General features: G+C 35.8%; 1 protein-coding gene across 1 annotated transcript; it reads right to left on the reverse strand.

Annotated features, from left to right (window-relative positions):
- Window positions 1-9,595: 9,595 nt before the first annotated feature.
- LOC131032644 (uncharacterized) lies at window positions 9,596-14,533 on the reverse strand. Its single transcript, XM_057964011.2, has 3 exons — window positions 12,259-14,533; window positions 11,402-11,749; window positions 9,596-10,909 (listed from the first exon to the last, which is right to left on the reverse strand). Exons 1-3 carry the CDS (start codon window positions 12,679-12,681, stop codon window positions 10,295-10,297), a joined length of 1,386 nt encoding a protein of 461 aa, XP_057819994.1. The 5' UTR covers window positions 12,682-14,533; the 3' UTR covers window positions 9,596-10,294.
- Window positions 14,534-15,112: the final 579 nt, after the last annotated feature.

Here is a 15,112-nt window from a genome sequence, read left to right on the forward strand (position 1 = left end):
GTGTTCGGATAACCGGTGAACAAGTGAGAGGGGGGGTGAATCAGTTGTTAACGGATTATAACATTTAATCCACTTAATAACCTTTAACCAAATTAAGTACTAGTAAAGCGGAAACAGATATCGGTAAACAATACAACTTAGTAATTAATCAGATAAACAATGCAAAGCAACCATACCACATAACACCATGATTTGTATGTGGAAAACCCAGAAAGGGAAAAATCACGGTGGGAAGCCTACCCACAATCAGATGATACTTCTGCAGAAAGTATGTGTTACAATGAGGGGCCTACACATGCAGGAAGGCACACTGCCTAGAGCGTATTGCTCATTAAAAAAGAGTCTCACTGACTACAGAGAGGCTACAACCATCTCAAGATAAATGGAAAACAATCCAATAGAGTGAACTGCCAGAGATAACATCTACCATGCATGATTACAGTCTCGGTTAAGCTCAATACCAGAGGCCTTTGACCTCTTCCTTAATCCCAATTCGATCACCTATGATCAACCAAATCTCCTTCGCATATGATATTGCATTCCAAGACCATGATACATAATCCCCATGATCTACAATAAGATCTTACATCATTTTATACCAACCCTAAGGCCTAAACTAATTAGGTCGGCCACCTAAAAGATATTACAATAAGATCACTACATACATTCATTTTACAATGATATGCCATGTCATCTTAAGACCAAAACAACAATAACCAATCCATAAATCATCCTGAAACATCATAGTAACGTGTAGAGTACACGTTAACATGACACCGGTCCATAACCTAGATAGGTATTGGACCTATTTTGGGTCCACCACGCCAAAGCGATGTCTTCAAGCAGTTGAAGCACGATCAAAGAATATCTTCAGCATCCTAAAATCCATGTAGAAGCTGCACTAACACCAATTATGTGTCCTGTCAAGATTCCTCAATGAAAGCTCTGTTCGTAGAGCCTTAAACCAATGCCGGTAAGGGTTTACCAGAGTGTATGATAGCATCTGATTACCAAGTCAATACCAACTGACCAAGACATGCTCCAAAAGCACGTACCACATGTAACCAATCACATTCCATAGATCCAAACATGTCGGAAGTGTCCAATAGATAATCTCTTCTTCCGGTAACACTAGATCTTCTACCGATAACCAAAACCTGTCTGTCGGTAACCAACCATATCAGCTAGTGTTGACATCAATGACAAAACATCAATGCAACACATAATCAATTCATCCATAATGCCAGCATGGTGGACTTCTATATTTGACTCAAGCTAGACCTAACATTATGAATGTTGTATCTCTTGTTGCAAGATTCTAGGTTGATCCTAAGGAAAGTCATGTTACTGCTGTGAAGAGGATATTTAGATATTTGAAGGGAACAGTTGATTATGGTTTATGGTATCCGAAGAATGATGATTTCATTTTGAGTGCTTATATAGATGTTGATTGGGTGGGTGATGTTGATAACCGGAAGAGCACTACCGGTGGAGCATTCTTTTTGGGAAAGAAGTTAATTTTTTGGGCAAGTAAGAAGCAAGATGCTACTTCTTTATCTACTGCAAAAGCTGAATACATTGTTGCTGCTAGCAATTGTACTCAGGTAATTTGGATGAAGCAGATGTTGAAGGATATTAGAGTTGTTTATAATGAGCATAATGTGATATATTGTGACAATTCAAGTGCTATCAATATCTTTAAAAATCCGTTGTTGCATTCTAAGACAAAACATATATCAATCAAGTTTCATTTCTTGAGAGAGAAGGTGAATGAGAAAGAAGTCAGATTGGAGCATGTATCTATAAAGGGATAGATTGTAGACATCTTCACAAAGCCTTTGCCTACAGATACATTTGTATATCTAAGAGAGAAGTTAGGGGTGATTTCCCCTCCTCCTGTGAACTAGATGCATTGAGTTGCATCAATCCGGTTGACTTCATAGTCTTATTTTGATATCCAGATTGATGAGTGGGTGTTGCTACTCAGGGGGAGTAGTCAGTATGTGATGATTAGATTTGTGATTTTTTTCTAAAGGGGAGAGAATAATTATTTGTATATGATTTTTGCATTGATTTCAAAGGGGGAGAAAAGCATGTGAAAAAATGTCTTATCTATCTAAGGTAGAGAGTTGTGTGTGCATGATCTCAAGGGGAGATTGTTGGAGTTGATTTCTTTCTTTGTGTTGATTGTTTTTCACATTCGTATGTTGTCATCAATGCCAAAGGGGGAGATTGTTAAATATTAGAGTTTTTGGAATGTGTTGTTGTCATTGATGTCAACATATTCATGTGTTCTTGTGCTCCTGTGTTGTAAAGAGTTGGCTTGGTTGCAGATATGCTGATGTGGATTAATGGGTTTTGAGATACTCATCTCTAGTTGATTTAGTATGAGTTTCAGTACTCTGAAAGGTGATTTGATCAAGTTATGTAATCCAGTGTGATGATTGGTTTTTTTGTTGGCTCTATATTGCAAAGTTGTGGAATTTTGGTTTGTATTGCTCCAGAATTGATTATTTATGTTGTGCAGATTTTGGAGAGTGTTTAGGACATTCGTTGTGTCCTCAATTCGGATGGTTCATGATTTGGAACTTCACAAGCGTATCTTTTAGTTTGTTAGTAAGTTATGTTGGTGTTCTTGAGCTCTGGTGGTGAAATGATGATGATTCTAGTTATTTGAGTTGTTGTTGTTGCGAAGGAATTCACATTGTTTGTTGATGTTCTATGTGTTTCGATGGTCCGCATTGTTCATTGTGCGCGTTATTGAAGATTTTATTGGTCTAGTGGTATTCTTCGTGTTATACGAATTTATGACTGACCCAATGGTTGTTGTGTGTTGTGGATGATCTTGGCGAGTTATTCAATGGTGTCGCGTGCTTGAGGTTTTGATTTGGGTCCATGTTATATTGGTTCGCATATTGATTTATGTATCGTATGATGTAATTTTGTAATTAGGTCTTATGTGTTGAGCCGACCTTGAAGTTAAGGTTGATGATTTGTATAAATAAGTGTTGTAATCATGTAAGATGTATGTATGTGGTTGTGTCTACGATCTGTGAGAGTATTGTATGTGCGAACAAACGAATTGATCTTTCGGTAGTTTGGAGAAGAGCAAAGAAGTGTTGTTGTGCAGACAGTGTGCTTAACTAGAACTGGGATCAGGCATTTGGAGATGCTATTCTTTTTGTTCATGTAATCCGGATTGTTGTCTGATCTTTGTAAGACGGTGAACCTTCCCAAGGTTGTAGCCCTTTGTTATTTTTGAGCAGTGAGCTCTAGGGAGTGTGCCTGAATGCATGTGAATTCCCCATTGTCATATTTTCACATACTACTGCAGAGTATCATCATATTATGGGTAGGTTCGCGTCGTGGTTTTTTCCTTAATCGGGTTTTCTACGTCAAAATTTTGTGTGTTATGTGTGTCGTTGATGTGGTGGTTATCTTTGCTATTGTTGTTCTTGATTAGATCTGAAGTTGAGATTAATTTGTTTAAGTTTGGTGAAAGTTGATTCACCTTCCCCCCCTCCCCCCTCTCAGTTTTCCTACATTGTTGTTGCCAACAATCTCTACATAGTTATTTAGTCTCTTTCCAAATTGCAATGATAATGCAAGCACAAACAATTAAATAAAAAAGAAAGCTTGAGAGTGGTGATTTAAAAAAAATGGAAGTAAAGATTCAAATATATAGACATGGAGGGAAATTGAGCAACGGTTGAGATTGAATTGAATATAGAAGAGAGTGAATGGCTCATATCACATAGGAGAAACTTTGCCATAGATAGGGAGAGATTGGAGAATCTAGTGAAAGGAATCAGAGGACAAGTGGCAACGACTATCAGAAAGTGGAGAGAGTGGGAAGGTGAGTGAGAAAATAGGATTTAAATAATAAAAATTATTTAATTTCATGATATTCATCTTTTTACCAGATGATGAGTGAAAGGATAAATGGATTTATTTATTCGACCATAGAAAAATAGTTAGATAATTAAATAATAAAAATTATTTAATTATAAAGGAACTTTAGAAGAATATGACAAGAATAATTAATTAATTATGAGATAAATGATAATTAATTAATTAATTAAGATGAAGAGGGGGACAATTAGTAAGTTGATTAAATTATTAAAAATATTTAATTAAAGATGAAGATGATGATTAGAGGAATGTTATTTTAAGGTGTCTAAAACAAACTCTCAACTTTTATTGCATCCATGCCTTGTCAATCATAATTTCCATGCCTTGTCAATCTAAAAGTATAGGAACTAGCAATCCTTTTATTTTCTAACATAATTTTACTTACAAGCTTGCTTAGACAACATATATGGAGAAGAGCAACAATTTCTTTATCTCCTTTATTTTGTATTTAGATTACTTTTATTTTTCACAAGCTCAAAATTGCTCTCATACGATGTTATATTATTATAAATCTAACTCATAATATGCATGGAAAAAATATATAAAATATTTTTAGTAATAATTCCGTAATAAGAAAGTGTTGTGCAAGTACTTATCTATAAGCATTGCAATTTTGTAATTTCCTCAAACTACCCACTAGAAACTAACTATAGTGGAGATAATTTTTCCATAGGCCATGAAGAATAGTATGATTGCTTTTGGTTTCAATTGTAAAATAGACCTTAAGAAGAAGCATAGGCCAAGAGGAAAGAGAGGATTAGAGTAAGTTGGACCAAAAATATAGTATAAACAATTAGTAATAAATGTGACAATATACATATAGTACAAACAATTAGTAATAAATGTGACGATATACAATGAAAAAATAAACTATTCAGTTAAAACAAGTTTGGTTTATGAAATGTGTAATAAATGTAGTTAATATATGAGAAGATGTGCTAAGAAATGCTATAATTGTTGAATAGATAAAAATATGAGAAGTGGTTTGTATAAAAGTAAATACATCTTAATAAATCCTAAAACTAAGAAAGTAAACAAGAATGACAAAGAGAGTAGGAAAGCAAGAAGTAGAAAGGGGAGGAAGATGAAAGTGGAAAAATAAGGAAAGATATAAGGATAAAAAGGGGATACAATTAAACAAATAATCAAATATTAAAGAATGTGCAAATGTAACATTTAAAATAAGAAAACAAATGTAAAAGAATGCTAAAAAAAAAGCCAACATATTACCTTTCACATATATAGATCAAAAGCAAAATGCATAAACCACCTAAAAATAAACAATTAACAAAATCTCTAAATGGAAATAATGCATATCATTGAGGTTGTGAAAAGAAAAATAAATAAGAATATATATAAAATACTAACCTAAGTCACTAAAGTGACTTCATTAAAATATAAACCTTAATTTTCTGAAAAAATGATGCTGAAAATATTGATACAATTTTACTAACAATAGCTATTTAATAGTCTTTCAAAATTAATTTAGACTTCATCTTCAGAATGTATTGTAATAAATGTCTGAAAATATTGATATATTTTTACTAACAAAAATTATTACACCTAAATTTAATGTCAACTTATTGTAATCAATGTACCACTATTTACCATAAAAACCAATCCGAAATAGAAAGAACATAGAATTTAACAAACAATAGCTATAATAAACTATCAAAAAATAATTTTATCTAAACATCTTTAAAATATATTGTAATCAATATCTGAAAATATTGATACAATTTTACTACTTCAATACCTAACTTCAATTTATTATAATCAATACACCAACTATTTACCATAAAACACCACCCAAAATAAAGGGAACCTATAAAATGCCCAGAATTCAATTTTCTATGGAAGCCTCAAATGCTTTCACACTTGAATAATCCAGTGTTTCTGCTGCTCCTGTCCAAACTAAAATAGGTTTGTACAATCCAACCTTTATTTTTCTCATTTAAAAAGTGAAACTAATTTGCAGTTAATAGCATTGAACTGCAAGTACCTGTATCGAATAACCATGTCAAGATTGTCTAAATGCTCTGCCTTTTTGGGTACCTCAAGGCCCACACCCAATTTGTTTGCTGAACCAAGCCGATAAGTAGTAACAATTCTACAGACTAATTTGAGAAAACAAAGATAAACAGAGTGAAAGTTTGCCCATGAATTACCAGACATTGGAGAGATTATATTAATGGATGAAAGTTTTTATTGATGTTCACGAGATCGGTCAATTTATGGGACTCAGGAATAGTATGACATGTTTTACAGTAGACTGTGTAGTCTACATGTTGGGAGATTTAGGATGTACATTTTACAGACCATCAATCTTTTTAGAGGGCGATGGTCTCATGTAGTATTTATGAAACAAATTTGAATGTTAAATTACATATTCTTGAAAAAAAAAGGGTAGAAATAGTCACATCCAAAATCATTTAGTTTGTAGTCTAGAGTATATAACTACACCATTATGGATGACTACTAAACAGCTAGAGAAGATATAGGGTATACATTTTACACGCCATCAATCTTTGTAAAGAGATAAATAAAGTGATGGTCCTGAGCAGTACTTCTTATAAAAAAAAATGAATGTTTTGTTATGCATTTTTATAAAAAAAGGTGGGTTATAAATAAAGTGATGGTCCTGAGCAGTACTTCTTATAAAAAAAAATGAATGTTTTGTTATGCATTTTTATAAAAAAAGGTGGGTTAAAATGGTTACGTCTAAAGTCTGCAGCAACAATAGACTGAAAGATAAAACAACACAACTATGGAAGGCTGTTAAATCGCTAAAGCAGACAAGGTGTACATTTTACATGCCATCAATCTTTCTAAATGGATAAATAAGACAATGGTTCCATTCTGTATTTATAAAAAACATTGAATGTTCTGTTATAAGTTTTGTTAAAAAAGGTGGGTGAAAATAGTCACAACCAGAATATAAATGGATCATAGTTCGAAAAGATAAAACAACACAATTATAAAAGACACATTAAACAATTAGAGCAGTAGCAGAGGTGGATATTTTTCGAAAGTGATTAATAGTAAAATTTTAATTAAGAATGTTTAAATGGAGTAAATGGAGACAGATAAAGATGCCTAGGTTATTGTAAATGGAGACAGATAAGGATGTTGGTGATGTGAAGTCCAACATACTCACTTTTTCCCCTCCATTTACATGACTGCTGGCATTCCTTTTAAAGACTTACAAAACCAAATGGATAATACTAATAATTTAGCATTGCATGGCTTAAGTATGCTGTATATGGAAACAAACAAAGATATTAATAATTAATAACAGAGTTTTCCCTGCTTCTGTAGATGTAGTCAATTTGGTTTAATTTATTATTGCATGGCTTAAGTATGCTGTATGCGCAAACAAAGAGAGAGATTAATAGCAGAGTTTTCCCTACTTCTGTAGCCGCATAAATCTGTTGTTTCGTGTCTCAATTTGTTTGTCTTCAATTCTTTATTTCTGATTCTGTTATCTGTTTTTATTCGCACTTGATATTCAACAAAGGATGCCCATCTAAGTTAATTGTAAATGGGGACACGTAAGGATGCCCATCCAAGTTATATTGTAAATGTTTACTATGCAACTTATGAGCCACTACACCTCTGAAGTTGGAGGCCCTCTACCGTCACTTATTCGAGAGTGTTAGATGAACTCTCCCTCAAGATGCACCAAGTTTAAGGCCTCTGGCATGTTGACTACAATCGAATCCCAGAACTACCCATTCTCAGGGCTCTGATGTGAGGTACCTAATCACTCATTTGGCCTCTGTAGCATTGTTCTTTTTGGAGCATATGTTTAGAAACTCCAACATAAAATCCACACTCAGCTGGCAACTATATCATTGTTTGATTTGAAATGGGCATCATCTCAAACATAAAATTCAGCCGACTTTTGCTATTGCCTATGGAAGTGCTGATGCTTGCTTTACCTGGTTTACAACCATGTGAGGTTGACACTGACTTAGCTTATCTATTGTTTCGAACAGTTATATCCAAGGAATTACAAATTCTCAGTGTGCCGTTAAAAAGGAAATTAGCTAGGAGAGTCTTTGAAAATTCGCTGGGAGAGTCTTTGAGAAATCTATCTTAAGAAGTTTTTTCCCAAAAACAGAATGGAATACAGTATAAAGATCAGTAAATTTCCCCCTTTTGGTTTTCAATTATCTTCAAAAGCGCATTTGTTAGAAGCTTTGAAATGGCAAATTAACCCTTGATAAACAAAATGGCATATCCACAAGATCGAGCATACAAGGCAGGAGAAAGAATTGAGAATATAAGCACAATGCAAGCAAAGGGGCTCTAAATTTTGTTCTAAATATTGATAAATGACAAAGATCGGGCCGATTTTTTTTCCTGCAAATATCGCGATTTTCAACACTCATCTGAATCGCGATGAATCGCAAGTCCGAATGCTTTTTTCGTCACAATTTCTTTTTCCCCAAAAACCCTAACCCTAACCCTATTTTTTTCGTTTTTAGAAAACCCTAACCAGGTTTTTTTTTCCAATTAATAGCATATTTTTGGAAAAATCTTTATCTTTTGCTTTGCCAATTTATTCCCACGAAAGCTTTTAGCTGCTATGATATAAACTATTCCACCCGATAACAGTTCATTTTTGTTTGAGATAAAAAACCACTCTAGAACAAACAGATCTTAAATGTCTCTAATATTCAAATATTGATTGTAAAGGAAAATAAGGTCAGCTATCCAATGAAAATGCATCTACTCTCCTGTGCATATCAACCAGCAACCGGTGTACTCTCATTTCTTCAGGAAATTTATATCTCTTTGGGACTGATCCATATGTTGTCCCTAACAATTGGCAATATCAGGCATAAAATGTAATCAAATCAAATAGATAAATTAATACGTCGCTTTCTAAAATAGAATAATTCAATTGGGTGCGGTTTGTCAAAGAAAGTAGGCGGGGAGGAAAAGGAAGAACCGGTATGATTTTCCCGTCATATGATTTGCCAAGGAAGTTCGCAGGCAATGCAAAAGAGAGACTTTAATGTCTCTCCCAAATCCCTATCAGACTATTTTATGTCGAGAGAGAGAGCGGGGAGACTTTAATGCCTGACAAAAACAAATTTCACATCAGATGTGAGTCTGCCAGTCAAAAGGAAAAAGCTAAGTAATGACATCCACTAAGACAAAGTCAGGGTCGCGGGTCCCAAACCAAAAGAACAAAATAATTATAGTATCTCCCATCACAAATCATATTTAAGCCAAATCTATCATTGCAAGTTTTTAAAACATCTCAAGCTAGAAGATAGTTTCCCAAATCTCCATCCAATCCCAAAAGATCAGGGGAAAGCATATAACATAACCTTACGCAAAATTTCCTTGGGCTTGTTTCAAAAGCTCAATAATGTTAACAAATTATATTTGCACCACCACATATTGCATGTAATTGTCAAATCTCTTATTTACAATGCAATGTGATTTCATTATCTCTGGTGTTATTTACAGCCTTAAAATGACAAACCATAGTGAGAATGCCCTTAACTCTGCTTTCGAGAACAAATCATTTGTTCTTGGGCTCTTGCGAAAGTGATATTAGAAAGACGCAAATACTGAAACATGTTGAAGTGGATTCAATGCTATTGTTCAAAATGTTGACAAACAACCATTTCAAGGAAAAACATCTTTATGCAGTCGACAGCCCATCTCCAAAGAAAATTATACTATTTGGAAAATATGTCTGAATAATTTTTACACAGTATTTTGAGTCTTTTTGTGACCTTTTTAAGTCAGAACAATTATAGCCAGCCACTACTTTGTTAAAGATCCCATACAAATCAAGACATACAAATAGGGCATAAAAAATTCCACCCACATTTAGTTCCTCCAGACCACTGGGACCTCATTTATTGATAACATGACAACCATTTACGCCCAGCGGGGGAGAAATCATACTCCACAAACTACTAATGACCTGAAAAAAAAAAAAGCTTTCACAACTTTGAGAAATGCCAAGCCTGCTTAGCAAACATATAGAAATCAAAGCTGCATGCGGAGCTATTATTTGCTGATGCATGCATATTTGTCAGTCCCAAACTTCCTCCCGTATAAGGTTAGTTCTGTAAGCAAGAAGAGTTATATGTCTCAGATATGGTACACTGCTTCAACGTGTCATGGCCAAACAAAGATCAAGATGTAAGCAGAGCTTCTGCATTCAGAGTATAAACATTTACCAGCCCTGAGACACAGCCTGTGAAGGTTTATACTCTGTATGTGACTTCTTAGGCATTCTGAAGCAGGTTAGATTGGCTTGAAAGATAACTTGTATTTTGGGAAACATTAGTAATGTTGTCTCAATTAATTGCTCGTGTAAATGGAAGGGTTCATTACACATGAAAAGGGACAATCAGACTTCTACTCTCCAAATGATGTTATCAGCTTTTTCTTGAGGTTTCTCCAATGCAGCTACCTTATTGCGGTTGCTTCCAGCCATGGATTTGCCTCTTTCTTCTTGAGGCAACTCACTGGCTTCACTGACAGAACCACACATAATGTCCGCAGGAGGAATAAAGCAATCCATAGACAATCCAGGCACATTGAATTCTACTTCTTCTATAGTCCACGCTTCCTCCATGCGAGTTTTGGTGTGGCTCATTGCAGTTTCTCCAAATCTAAAGAGTGTAACAATAGACCGGCCTGAATGGGCAATCATCATTCCATCCACAGATCTGTAATCTTCAAGAAATGAATTTATGGTGGTTTCCCAATATACAGCATCACTTCCAGTCGATTGAATTCGTGTGAGATGAGAATCCTCCATAAGGACAAGAAGTCCAGTTCTCTGGCTAAAATAGCCAAAGAGAACATGTCTTATGATCTCCGCAGGGCCATCACTTCTGGCCTTCAAAGTTGAAGGATCTGCACAAAGTTTCAGAATAAAACAGTCTTCTCCATTGATTTGCTTTTCCCCAATACATCTTGCATCGGCAAACATGCTTGCAGTGGTTCTTGGATCCAAGCCCTGAACAATATACCAAATTTTAGCACTTCGATGTTCAAAGCAATCAATGAATCTAACAAATCTTAATTTTGGACAAATGAAGAACAGCAAACAATACTGATTATAAAGATCATAGAAGGTTAATGATTTTTTTGACAAATTTAACTTTAAAATAGGCAAAATAGAATATTTGCAATCTATCAAAAACCGCTGTGCCCAAACCACAATCAATGAGGAGTGAATTTAGCACCAAAATCATAAATAAGAATGAATTCTATCACACCCTGAACCACTAAAATTCCATAACAGCACACTGACACTGTAGAAACAACTGAATCTAGCAAAATATGAGAGAAATATGCTAATTCAGCCCTTAGACCAGTAATTGCATTATCTCTTCAAAATATGCTAAAGCAAAATTTCGTATGATTCTACAGTAATGCATACAATCCCCCCACCATCAAATAATGACAGATATGTATAACAAAAGAGAGGTGAGCCCAAACTTTAGACCTGAAGAGCTCTACGCAAAGGCCTGACAGGCCCTTTTGCCGCATGGGCACCAAGCCATGGTGTGTGTCTCCAAACTATCTTTCCATTGCTTCCTGCATGAACTTTGCTGCCTCCAACCGCTAGCTCTACATACCACATATCAGGCATCATCTGCCATAGTACAAATCCACCAGTCTCAGCAGCTTTGGAAGCATTTTTATTCTTCATCAATTTTGTGGCTGTTTCATATTCACATGCCAACATCTTCACTTTTCCCATAGCATAGGCATTTCGGATAGAACTTTGAAATTTCGCCCCTCCTGAGGCTGCTATGTATTGCTGGAGAATATACTGAGCAGAGGAGGACTCCTGCAAAAATGTAATTACTTCTTTCAGTGAAAATCATAAACCCATCTCCATGCATATCAGAAGAACTAAAATTTCATTTGAATAAAAGATAAGTTTGGAGCCTGAAATTGAAACCCATCGCTAAGCCTATATTTAACATAAATCCGAAGCCAACATAATCTTCAGATATATTAATAACAATCCTTTGGATATCAGAACTTCACTCCACGAATTCATTCAAAATGTATATTAATTATTAGCCTAGTTCCCAAAATCCTAACTGTATACATCCGATTCTCTGTTTCCTCTCAACGGCAGACCTGAAACACTCAGTTGCATTATCTCGTAATCATATTTTCCCCTTGGAGCACTAACAAATCTGTGTTTTCCCCCATTGATGAATAGAAAAAACATATTGAAGATGCAAATAGGATGATGTGGACCATTTCCAGAGACCACAACTCGGTGTTGACAGAAAACAAACAAACAAATGAAGACAGCTGAAATGGAGATAAAGAAAGCTTTCTTACAATGGGAATGTTCTTGATGCTGAGATGAGGAAGAGGATCACTGCTAACACGCACGGGAGCAAGAGGAGCACCCAAAACACCTAGAAGAAGCTGAAGATCAGACCGCTTGTAGCCAGACACGGAAGGTGCTCTAGAAAGTTGTCCTCTCATCCAATTATGCAAACCACTCCATCCTTCTTTTTTGCCCTCACCCTCAAAGCCTTCAGTATTAGGTCCTTCCATAAGAGGGGCTAGGGTCTCTCCAATAGGTCTCAGGCTTCCGGACCTTGCCATCAGTTGGTCATTCTGAGGCTGTGATTGCTGCTTGTTCCGCCTGAGTAGTCTCAGAGGAGATACACTTCTGCTGTTCGGACTACTTGATCTAGATTTGCCTGGGGACAGGCCTCTAACTACCTCTGAGAAAAAGCTATGTTTTTTCTCCATCTTTATTTTAAACTAAAAATAAGAAATGTCCAGTAGGAAATGTTGCCTGGTCCTTCAAAGAATAGGATGTTCAATCATAAAGTCTCTCAAGTGCTTGCACTCATTGGGCATAAGAAAGAAAGCGCCGAGCTTTGATTGCTGAAGATAGAACAAACCAGCCATCTTCATTTGCTTACTTCCGTATTTAACCTCCCATCCTTGTTTGAAACCATTGTTTGACAAGGTCTTGGTTTCCAAATGGTATTTAAACACGTCTCTGCTTCTTCCTCAACAAAAGACCAGATTGATTCTACCCAAACCCTTCTTGAGAATACAACTCTTCAATGTTAATATCCTTTCCCTCAAAGATCTTGTGACCTAAGAAATTTTTTTCCAAATGGGCTTTCCTTGTCTTGACCCAGCAACATTTCGATACAACCAAATAGTATGCATGTGCTAGGAAACAACAGCAAGCATGCCCATTTGCAAGATAGCGTCACAGAATAGTGTCTTACCAGTGAGTATTTTTCATTACACTACATTACAGTCATATGGCACAATCCCCATTACAGCTTAAGAGAATCCAATAAGATGGCCCCCTAAAGATACAGTGTAATGGGCCAATGGCTCGAATATTTGCAGAAAAGACAAGGGTCACAAACCTATTGGATACTGAGGCAGCTGTATTCAGAAATGTGTAAATAAGAAACGGTTTGCTTCTCTTTGTAAGATTGTCGTGATCAAAAGCAGAAAGCAAGTGTATTCACAGTGATTTATCTTAGTTTATGCCGACTTACTCAAGTGAGTGCCCCAAACACAAAAGGAACAGACCAGGACAAAACATCCCAACAAGCTTCTATAGAGATTTTTCAGGTGGGTTGTGAGTAGAAGTCCTGAAAAGTCGTATTTTGCTTAGTTTCGCTTTGAATGACAGGCTAGGGAATAGGGGTTGAACAAGGTGATTGGATAGATGCTGCTGGTTGCTGCAATCTTTTCTTCTCAAACCCCACAAATGCAGAGCAAGGTGGAGGGAATCAAACCATGTGGGCAGGAAAACATGGGAGTAGAATGAACAAACTTTATCCACCAAAAAAAGTTATCAGCCTGTACTTTGTGGGCCAAAATGTGGTGGGCAGGGTCTTCAAGTAGAGCTAACCTTAGATCCAAGAAGAAATACTTATTTAAAGTTGGGCCAATCAATCATTTCCTCTTTAATAAATTGATTTCATGGTAGAAAGTAGGAAGATTGTTATACCAAGCAGTGACCTTGTACACACCTCAAGCAGACAGACAGGGATTGAAACAGGATAGGGAAATATGAGCCTAGGACTGTAGCAGCACAAGGACTATAGCAGCACCATGGACTAAATAAAGACAAGGAGACAGACATGCAGGGAAAGGAAGTTAACCAAGTATTATATTATAAATTTAAGGGGGAAATTGCAAAGGAATCTAGCAGGGAATACAAGTCATAGCTAGTGATGATTGAAAATGAGACTAATTTATGTAAATTTGGCCAAAATGATAATTTGGGATTGCTGGAAAAAGAGGGTCTTTTTTATCAGCTAGTTGCAAGTTGTGTTGGATTCCCTGAAGACTTAGATAGCACCCTCACATGGTGTCATTAACTGTGAGTTTCAAAGCCTTGCCCCAAAGTCAAAACTCCCATACGACCGCATAGTTTTAACTGAGTGAAATCTGACAATTGTCAGAAATGCAGATATGACTATGAGCATATATTTTCTAAACACAATTTCCTGACAATGGCAAATTGGCAACTGCGGAAAGGAGGCCAAACCAAAATCGAATTTCGGAATGAAGATATGAAACCCCGTTTAGCGTCGTATGACGCGGCAGCAAAAACTAGTGGTCATGTGCACAAAAATCTAAATTCCGTTTGGCATTTTCAATAGAAGATAAAATTCTCTAAATTCCTTTTGGACATTTTCGATATAAATAAAGCAAAATCTAAATTCTGGTGTGGGTGTTCACGAGCTCGTCAGGAAAACGTCAAGTGACGGAAAATGTCGGACCTTCTTACGTGTAGTTGTCATCAAGTAGCGCCGTTAAATGTGGCAACCGTAGTTAAATGGCGGAAACTGTAGGGGCATGTTCCGCGCAAGTGCAACAATCCCGTCGCCACAAAATATTCCTCTTCCAAATTACGTCATGGCTGCAACGTTCATCGAGGTGGTGCCAAGATCCCACTTTCCGTCATTTGAACCAAAAAGAAAATTAATTCATTTCAAAAGGGCAACATAACTAAATAATTGAAACAACAATCATACTTAGTTGTTTGCTTTTGGTTTATTTTGAAAAAAAATTGATTAAATTGTGTGTATTTTCTTAATTAAGGTTTCATTTTAGATCATATTGAATCATCTATTATTAAGAAGAGGAAAAATCGATTGAAAAATGTACATAGTTTAATTGAGAATAATTTTCGCAATGA

The sequence above is a fragment of the Cryptomeria japonica genome, chromosome 3 (assembly GCF_030272615.1).
Source record: "Cryptomeria japonica chromosome 3, Sugi_1.0, whole genome shotgun sequence".
NCBI lineage: Eukaryota > Viridiplantae > Streptophyta > Pinopsida > Cupressales > Cupressaceae > Cryptomeria > Cryptomeria japonica.